General features: G+C 49.9%; 1 protein-coding gene across 1 annotated transcript in view; it reads left to right on the forward strand.

The window, feature by feature from the left end:
- DDR2 (discoidin domain receptor tyrosine kinase 2) overlaps positions 1-9,681 on the forward strand; it is a gene marked incomplete at its 5' end in the record, with an annotated part of 18,493 nt that overhangs the window by 6,528 nt on the left and 2,284 nt on the right. Inside the window, 7 exons of the mRNA XM_010144495.1 lie at positions 456-702; positions 1,695-1,787; positions 2,297-2,454; positions 2,696-2,891; positions 4,034-4,278; positions 6,680-6,801; positions 7,179-7,376. Coding sequence (XP_010142797.1) covers positions 456-702; positions 1,695-1,787; positions 2,297-2,454; positions 2,696-2,891; positions 4,034-4,278; positions 6,680-6,801; positions 7,179-7,376 — 1,259 coding nt within the window. The remainder of the gene's footprint in view (positions 1-455; positions 703-1,694; positions 1,788-2,296; positions 2,455-2,695; positions 2,892-4,033; positions 4,279-6,679; positions 6,802-7,178; positions 7,377-9,681) is intronic.

Raw genomic sequence — 9,681 nt, forward strand, 5'->3', positions numbered from 1 at the left:
CCTCCCCAGCTTTCCTTTAGACCCCTTTAAGCACTGACAGGCTGCACTAAGGTCTCCCCGCAGCCTTCTCTGCTCCAGGCTGAACCCCCCCAGCTCTCTCCCCTCTCCTCCCAGCAGAGGGGTTCCACCAATGAGAAGTGTTTAGGCTAGTACAGGGTTTAATTGATTTTTTTTTTTTAATAAGGGCTTTTTAAAGAACTTGCCAAAATTTGACTATTAACGTATCTTTTGCATGTAAAGCCAAGAACTATTTCAGAATCGCTTTTTGCACCAATGTTCTCATTGTACTCTGTGTGCTGGAGCTGTACGGGAACAAGTCACTCATCCTGGGTTAGAATATTTGTACGGGGAGATATTAGAAGTAGAAAATCTTCAGGAACAGAAAATCCCTGAGACTTGATGCAGGTTTCAGTAACTCTTCCTCCTGTCTGATCAATCTCTTCTCTTCCTCCTAGGTGCATTGTAACAACATGTTTTCCAAGGGGGTGAAGATCTTCCAGAAGGTGGAGTGTCTGTTCAAACCACGCCTGATTGCAGACTGGGAGCCCGAACCTGTTGGAGTGGCAACTGTCTTAGATGACAAAAACCCCAGCGCTAGGTTTGTGACTGTCCCCCTCAATCAGCGCGTGGGGAAAGCCATACTTTGCCGCTTCTACTTCGCTGACACCTGGATGATGATGAGCGAGATTTCCTTCCAGTCAGGTGAGTGCTCCTCCAGCTGAGCAGATCTGGTGAAGCACAGAGAGCAAAAGAGGTGGTGTGGAGGTGCAGGACGTGCGGGGTTAGCATGAGTGTAGGGCACTGAGGGGTTACACGATGGGAAGGAGGAGGTAATAGAAGCCCTGAGGGGGTTGAAGGGCAATGCTGGGGCAGAAAGGTCCAGTCTGCGGTGGATGCTTTTCAGTCTAATACTGGTGCACATGTGCAGAAGCACAACCAGGGCAACCAAAAATTGGACTACAGAGCATTTCTTCTTGTTGAGACAGTTGTCTGCTGGTTGTGGGGTGGATTTTTACTTCTCTATTCCAAGTATGTTGCAATGAGTAATTTAAGTGTATCTACAGATGATTATCAAGTTTGCAGGTTATGAAAAATGAGGCTGACTTTTTTTCCTCAAGTCTTAGCTGTGATGGAGAAGTCAGTGCCATGAGGTGCTTTAAAAGGCTCTAGAAAGGAATGGACAGGAGTCTTGGAGGAAACCACCAGCACTGTCAGTGAAGCGATCTGGCTAGAGCTTCCTGCTCGAAGGTCCCTAATCAGTGAGAGGACGTTCCCGGGGAAGGAGTGCTCTGATTGCAGCTTGCTGCTTGTCTTGCTGATAGCAGCCCTTCCCGGCTCCCTCTGTCACATGTGGGACCACGCAGGGTCTTGGTCTATCCTGGGATGGAGATTCTTATAACCATGCTAAAATGGAAAAAAGCTCCTGCTCCAGTCCCCTGTGCCTGGCCAACCTCGGGGCAGTGTCCTCCACACACTGGGGTCAGGATGTACGTGCTGCTGAAGGTGGAGGCTCATCTCTGTGGTTGTGCAGAGTGAGCTGGTATCTCTGCTCATGTTGTTTGTGACCTGCTGCATGAGTCTCAGCCCGGTCCTGCTTGGGAAGGAACGCAGGGGTGGTGGTTGGGATGGCCTGGACTGCTGGGAGGAGCAGGGAGGTTTGTTATGGGGCTGATGCCTTCCCTTCCCTTCCCCAGACATGGAGAGCGTGAATCTGAATTACGTCACGGTAGCCACAAGCACAACAGATCTCCTGGAAACAGAGAGCAACGTTACGGAGGGAACCTGGGGTAAGGGCTGCTGTCACCTCGCTGTGCCGAGGGCTCCAGCATTGGGATCTTTCACAGTAACATCCTGGTTAATGTGGTCTGTCCTGCCAATTCTGGCGATCTGGGTATGGTCTGGTTATTGGCCTCATGCACAGGGCTGCATCTCAGTCTTCCGAGCCTCAGTGATCTTTTCCCTCGGCTGGCCGAGGCTGCCTGAGAGCAGCTGGGCTGAAGGTGTATGTGCAGACAGTGAAACTGGAAACTGTCTGCTCTGATACGGATCCGTGAAGGAATCTGTCCCATGGCGAAGAACAGCCCGTGATTGCTGAAGCCCTCAGCACGACTCTTAGCTGTGAGCCTCCAAGATGAGCATTTCTGCTGAGAGTAGAAAGTGAACGCAGCTAATGGGAATAAGAGCTCAGGGAGCTGCCTAAGATCTTTTCCAGGCTGCCGGAAGGGACGTGTTAGCCAGCGCAGATACCAACCTGTGCTTTAACGCCAGATTCTTCTTCATTCCTCTCTGACTGCAGAAACCACATCTTCTGTAACCAGCACCTGGATCGGAGAGAAAGCAGATGACTCCAATACCTCCATCCTTGTGGGCTGCCTTGTGGCTATTATTCTTCTGCTCCTGATGATTATAATTGTTATTCTTTGGAAGCAGTATGTTCAAAAAAGGATGGAAAAGGTAATCCTATGGGGCTATTTTGCAGACACAAGTTCAGTACTAAGCATTAACCCTAACGAGCATGGAATTGTCTGGAAAGCACAGGGTTTCCCCAGCTTCACAGAGCAGCTGAAACTGTGTTCTCACAGCAGGGGAAGATGTCAGCTCCATCCAAGTTGTTACTGGAAATTGCTGCAGTTGCAGCCAGAACATTACTTAACAACTGAGCATTGCCTCAGCACTTTTTCTTTTTCTTTTGCAGGCCCCACGTCGAATCCTGGAGGAGGATGCCACAGTCCGCCTCTCCTTCTACAGCTACACCATTGCCAACAACCAGACCCAGATCCACCAGTCCAATCCCACCTATGAACGTGCTTTCCCACTGGATTTGGAATATCACCAGCCAGCTACGCTGCTCCAAAAGCTTCCAGAGCTCTCCCAAAGTGCAGAGGATTCAGGTAATGTAGTTGTCGGTCTCCAGAAGTTATGTGTGTATTCTTTTACGTGTGCTGCTTCTCGGTGTCTGAGTAATCTTCTCTGACTCCTCTGCAATACGGTGTTAACCCAGGGGCCTAAGACAACATTCTAAAGCTTTCTGGCATTGTGACTTGGACAGGTGGAGCATCAGCCCCACTAGAGGGTGGCGGCCTTCTGTTGTTCTCTTTGAAGAGTGTTTATTTCTTAGCCAGGTTGTCTTGTAGGAGCTGGTTTTGACAGTCGCATGTGGTTTGTCTCATCAGCCCCTTGGCAGTGGAGTCGCTGCCTGCAGCACTCCGGGGCTGTCCAGACCGGCTGGTGGAGAAGACCTTTAGCACCTTTTGCTGCAGCAAGGGCTCTTTGAAATTCTCTTGGCAAAAAGCGGAGGGAAATGCAGCAGAGAATTGTCGGTGGTGCCCTGGCTGCTGGCCCCTGTGGAGCTTTTGGATGGATGCAGAAGGGACCGTTTCCAACAGTGTGGTGTGCTCAGTGGATGGGAGGGCAGTGCTGCATTCCTCGAGCCCTGACAAGTTGCTGAGATCCTGTGTTACGCAGAGAGACTGACTTGGGATTGAGTCAGGATGTGAATTTGAAGCAGAACGAATGTTCTGTGTAATACTGACCATACAGGGAGTTAATTCTAAAGAGTTACCCCGTGATATTTATGTGAATGAGCTGTAAGAGGTAGCGTAGCATGTTAAGAGTACATGGAAAATGGAAACCTCACTCAGTTCTTGTTGCAGAAGGGAATCCAGAGCCAGTTTGGTGTTGCAAAGAACATCCCTGCATCAGGTAAGGGGAACAGTTCATATTTAGGGTGAATCAGACACAGGAAATCGCTTCAGACTTGTGCTTCCATGTCTGGGCAAGCTCTCGTCGTAAGTGGATAGAGCAGGCAGCGGTTGAACACGAATTCGCTCAGACACTTCTTTCTGGTCCTCAGAAGTGCGGCTGGCTCTGGTTTGAGCCCTAGCAGAGTCTTTTGTCTGAGTGTGCCTTGGTAGAAGGTGTGCAGCCAGGCTGGATTCCCAGGTCTGCAGGATCAAGAGGAGCAGAATTGGGGCCGTACTGGTTTTAAGGGAGTGAGTGTGTCTGACTCCACCTGTCTTTGGTTCCCCCTTAGTGTGCAGTGGGGACTATGCTGAGCCTGACCTGACCAAGTCCACTCCTCACCAAGGCTTTCAGAACAACGTTCCTCACTACGCCGAAACAGATATCGTCCACCTGCAAGGTGTGACTGGCAACAACATGTATGCGGTACCAGCCCTCACCGTGGATTCACTCACCAAGAAGGACATCTCCGTGGGTGAATTTCCACGGCAGCAGCTACGGCTCAAGGAGAAGCTGGGAGAAGGACAGTTTGGAGAGGTACAGCCATCCTCTTCCACTTTTCCTCCGACAGAAAGGAGGTCCCTGGCAGAGCTGAATCTTCTGAGCTGCCTCTCTTGGCACTGCTTCATACCTGAGGCCTCAGGGTTCTGCATACCATTATTTTTGTGTCTTTGCTGTTGGCAAGTGCTGATGTTCCTCAGGATAGGCTTCATCCTGCACCTATTCAGGTGGGTTCGTGACCATCTCAGACACGGGATGGCTGTCACCCACCCTCTAGGCATGTGAGTTTGAAAACTCTGGCAGTGACCTCAGCCAAGACAGAGTGATCCTAGCTGTAAAAACCTCTTTCCCATGAACAGGAGGAGATTCTCGTGGGTCTTTGCACGCTGACCCAAGCAAAGACAGACATTTCTCAAGTACTGTGATGCCTTCATGTATTCTCCAGTGTTGCTGCTTGCTCAAGCCCTGGTTTGTGTCAGAAGCCTCAGGCAGCGTGATACCGGCATCTGTCATCTGCCAAGCTTTCTCTTGACTCCTTGATCTCCTTTCAAGCTGTGATGTTTTCACCTCATCTTTTCTTCTCTCCCTGCTTAATTTCCATGCTCTCCCTTGTTCACACTGAGCAGGTCTTGCCTCTCCTGCTCCTACTCTTTCGCTGTCTTTTTTTCTTTCCAGTTTTTGCTCACTCACAGTCTGAAATTCTACCTGTCTACTACTTTTTGACAAAGCACAGCCCTTTACTAACTGCTCCCTCCTCTGTGACATGCCCATCTTTGTAGTTTCTCCATCTGACAGCGTGTCTTCCCTACCCCAGCCCCTTCCTTGCACCTTCACTTCTTTCTGGATCTCTCCATGTATTGGGCAGGTGCTGGCATCCCCAACCTCCTCACCTGCCTGGCGGTGTAGCCCCTTCTGCAGTTGTCTGCATGCTGCCCTATCTTGGGCTGTGTTCAAAAGTGAAACAGAGAGGTGCTTTTACTCATTGTTTTGCTTCTGGTTTCTCTTCTCCTCTCATTCCTGTCCTTCTAACAACTGTCAAAGCTTTCTCCTCCTCCTCCTTTGTGTTGTCAAACAGCTGCAGCTGGGGTGCTCCATTTGCCTTGGAGACTGATTCAGAGCCTGTTCCTTTCCTCACATCACAGGCTTTTTCTCTCACTTCTGCAAATGTATCGCATTCTCCCATCTCTCCTCACCTCCTTAGTCTTCACCAAACTGCACATCATCATGTGCTCCGCTCCACTGGCTTCATGTGCAGTCTTGCTTCCAGAAACATGGCTCATGGTGCTTTTCCACCTCTCCACTCTGAGCTTCCTTCCCGTTCAGTCTTTTCTTCACTCCTAACATCCACGCCCTGGACTCCATGACTCACTACCTGTGCTTGTACTACATGCGCTCAGCTCCGTGACTTCTCTTTCCTGTCCCTGCCCTCGTGGCTGTACTTTCACCACAGTAGATTTCATCCTCCGTGTAACTGCAGCAGCGTCTTTGTGCTTTTGTTTCTGTCCTGTGGGTTTATCCCATTTCCTATGCTGTTTCCTTCTTCTCCTCACCATGCTTGTCACATAAGTTCTTGCTGCTTTCTTTGTATAAAATACATTAAGCTCCCATTACATTCCCCTCCCTGCTGCACGTCTTGGGCTGACATCTCCAGCCTGCTCCCTTCCTCCAGTCCTTTTTCCTATCCCACACACACAGGTCTGTCTGCTTTCCCCAGCCCAGCATCTCTTGCCCAGTTCTCTATCTGAATATGTATTCTCATAACTTCTTAAGCAAGTGTCTTGTCACTGCTCCTTGTACAACCCTGGCAGTAATTTTATGTCTTCATTTGTCTATCTGAAGAAACTTGGATTTTTTTGTAATCATCAGAGTATTCATCCTTGGGGATATTCCCAGGGGAGGACCTCACATTATGCACAGAGAGGCACAAACTTTTCTCCTTTCTTTTCTGGGATTGGAGGACTTTTGAACAGCCATCTGTAATTCCGGGATGCTTCTCAGTTAAGTTGGAGCAGTGACTCAGGGCTGCAGGACAGTTCTGGACCGGTATGGCTGGTGTGATGGGCTGTACGTGCCAAACCTGCTGCAGCCGTGCTGTCTGCATGCACATGCAGAGGAGAGCAGACAACTGCAGGCACAGTGGCCTTGCCAAACATCACCAGTACTTGCTGGGCAAATTGGGCTACCCCAGTAGGCTGCTGCACCAGGCTGCACGTGTGCACTGGGGACAGCTCAGGCTGCAGTCCACATGTGTTGCTACTTCGTGGGCCATAGAGTGTACGTACACACTTTGTCCAGATCTAGGGCCAACCCATGGGCTGTTCCTGATCACCTTCATTAGACCATTCTCTTGGTGACCAAACTGGTGACCTCAGTGTGATGTTGTTTCCTCTGGTTTTCTGCCTGTGCGTGCTCTCATAGCTGCCTCTGCCGTCTGCAGGTGCACCTTTGTGAGGCTGACGGCCTGCTGGAATTCCTGGGAGTGCCGTCTGCAGAATCCACTCACCAGCCCGTTCTTGTAGCCGTGAAAATGCTGAGATCAGATGTCAACAAAACAGCCAGGTAAGCGCATCCGTGACACCGGCCGTCTGAGGAGGGAAGGAGATCCTCTCTGAGCAGCAGTTTCACATAGGTTAACCCTGGTGGCTTCTGTACGAAAGCGTCACGTGTCACTGATGTATGTTCTGGGTGTTCATGTGAGGAAGAGGACACGAGCAGGGAGTGGGGATAGGAATAACTGCAATGTCAGACCAAAATGCTGTATTAATCCTGTTTGCTGGGGAAGGGGTCAGCATGGAACACAAGCACAGAACCAGCTTTCAAACTTGTCGTGTGCCAAGTGAAAATGGCTCTGAACTGAGATTTTCTTAGCGCTACTTCTGCTTTCCTTGGATGAAAGAGTGGTTTAGGATTTGAACCTGTGTTTTCTGTTTTACAAGAAATGATTTCCTGAAGGAGATCAAGATCATGTCACGGCTGAAGAACCCAAATATCATCCGGCTTCTGGGGGTGTGTGTGCGTGACGACCCACTGTGCATGATAACGGAGTACATGGAAAATGGAGACCTCAACCAGTTCCTGTCGCAGAGGGAGATCTACAGCAAATTTGCCATTTCAAACAATATTCCCTGCGTCAGGTAAGAGGAACTGCCCGTCTCTGGGACGAGCCAACAACACAGAGCAGCTAGTTTCACCGGCTGTGCCTTCTGGGCAGTGACCTTCCTCCAGCCCGGCCGTGGCCATGGCACATGCTGTGGACACGAGTCCCGCTCTGCGTGGGAGGTTGTTCTTGAGGCCTCTAGAGGTCTGTGTTCCCATAAAGTGTCCCTGACTGTGGGCTGTGCTGGGCACAGTGACCACCTTAGGTGTATTGTAGACAGACGGTCACATCAGTAAACGTTAGTGGGCTCACATATTTCATTAATATGGGAAGCCAGTTGCAATACAGCAAGAATTTATGGCATGAAAATCAAGAGTGTCTCTTAGGCTTTTAAGAAGGTTTGTATGTTCTCTGGTGTCTAAAAAATGAGTGTGGAGCTTTACTAAGGGAAGATTTCATCAGCCAGCAGAAGGAGAATGTTTGGCAAAGAAAACCATTTCCTGTCAGCAGTGGCACTTATCTCCCTCCTCTGTTGAAGGTTTCAATCCAACGTAAAAGCGTCTCTACTACTGCAGAAATCCTTTCCTCAGAGGAGAGTTGTGTGCAGGACTAATGTATCCTGCTCAAGACAGAAACCCGTGCCGCGTTGCTTGGCCTCTGGCATGCAGCTCCCGAAGGGTTAGATTGATTTATGGTTCACAAACCAGGCAGTTAGGCAGAGCCTAACTGTGAGGGACTGCACAGGGGGTGGCTGGGTCTTACCACGTTGAGACCACACCAGCACTCCTGCCGGCAGCTGGCAGGGACCAGGAGTCCTGGCAGGGAGTGTTATAAACTGGCATCCTGCAGCCACGACACACCAGAGCTGTAGGATGGGAGAGGATTTTCATCCGAGTGGAAAGATATTCCAGTTCTCTCCAGCCCCGGGCCCTTTCTGCACATCTGAAAACTTGTAGCTTTTTTTCTTCTGGCCAAAGCCTCAAACTGTCCTTTCTTCTTTATCTGCTTCTCGCCTCTCATCTGACTTCAGCGCTGTCACTCGTGCTATTTCTCCTTGGTTTCCATCACTTGGCTCTACCTCTGATTTTTCTTTCTCTTCAGCTGATCCTCTTGTCCCTTCCTTCACAGAAAGGAAGCCGGTGTGACTGGCTCAGGTGTCTGTCTCTGTAGGGGTTGTTACCAAGAGTGAAATGAATCCCCCAGCGAAGAGTGCGGCTTGTCTCTGCCGGTGCCTGCGGGTGCCTCACTGATGGGGCAAGGTCCAACCATCCCACCCGGCTCTCAGTACCTGGTGCACCAGCTGTGGTGACCAGCCCTTTCCTGCAGAGAGGTCGCACATTTTTGAGTCCTTATGGCTCTGGTATTTGAAATGCGTCTCCCTGACGAGTCCGCTGAGAGGTGTCTCCTGTCCTGCCCCTCGGTGCGGAGCTGCACGCGTCAGGCCCTGCAGAGCTGGGGGAGCAGAGGGGCAGGGAGCCCAAAGGAGCTGCCAGGGGACCTGCCAGGGTGCAGGTGGAGCAGGACAGAGCTGCTGGAGTGGGAAGAGCAACAGCCCCAGGCAGGGGGAGGACTGCAGCGGGGAGGGAGAGCGTGGGATCGTGGAGGCTTCTTTTCCTGACCTTTATCAGGGAAACGCTGTGAGCGATTTATTGGGTTTGTTGTGACAAATGCCTGGTCCCATGAAGTGTTTGAGTGAGCACAGCGGGAAACAAGCCGAGGGTCACAGCGTGAGCGTGAGGAAGGCGCAAAGTCAGATGGTCCAAACTCTGTGTATCGTGCAACTTTATTAAGATCATCTTAAATTTGCTAATGGGGGAATTTAGATTTTATTAGATGGAAAATGCATCTGTTTGTATTTTCAGTAATCCTAAAAATACCAAAACCCTCCCCTAGGCTCTCTGTAATGTTAAGTGACCACTTCTTCTAACGTAAGCACGCGGTAGTGGCAGCGTTTGGAAAACCAGGCTAAGCAGATTTTATGATACGAGGTTCTGAGGTTGCACAGCTTGATTTTTTTTTTTTTGTTTCTCTGCAAAAAGTTGGTGCTTTGATGCATAAACTCTTTGAAAATCTTGATATTAATACTTGATACTAAAAAACTAAAGGATGTCAAATTCTAAGGGCCCTGAATTTCAGGGACAGCTTGTCTGTTCTTGCTTAGTCAGCTCAGGGGCTTGGCTTGGCCTGGCAGGTGCCTGAAACCAGACAGTTTAGTTCACAGTTGTGGCAGAAAATAAAATGACAGGTCACTGTAACACATCCAGTGCGAGAAGGCCTTGTGTGTGGGGAGCTCCATTGATTTTTTTTTTTTTTTTTTTTTTGATATCTTTATTTTCTCCGAC

This window comes from Buceros rhinoceros, unplaced genomic scaffold, assembly GCF_000710305.1.
Source record: "Buceros rhinoceros silvestris isolate BGI_N320 unplaced genomic scaffold, ASM71030v1 scaffold10291, whole genome shotgun sequence".
Classification (NCBI taxonomy): Eukaryota; Metazoa; Chordata; class Aves; order Bucerotiformes; family Bucerotidae; genus Buceros; species Buceros rhinoceros.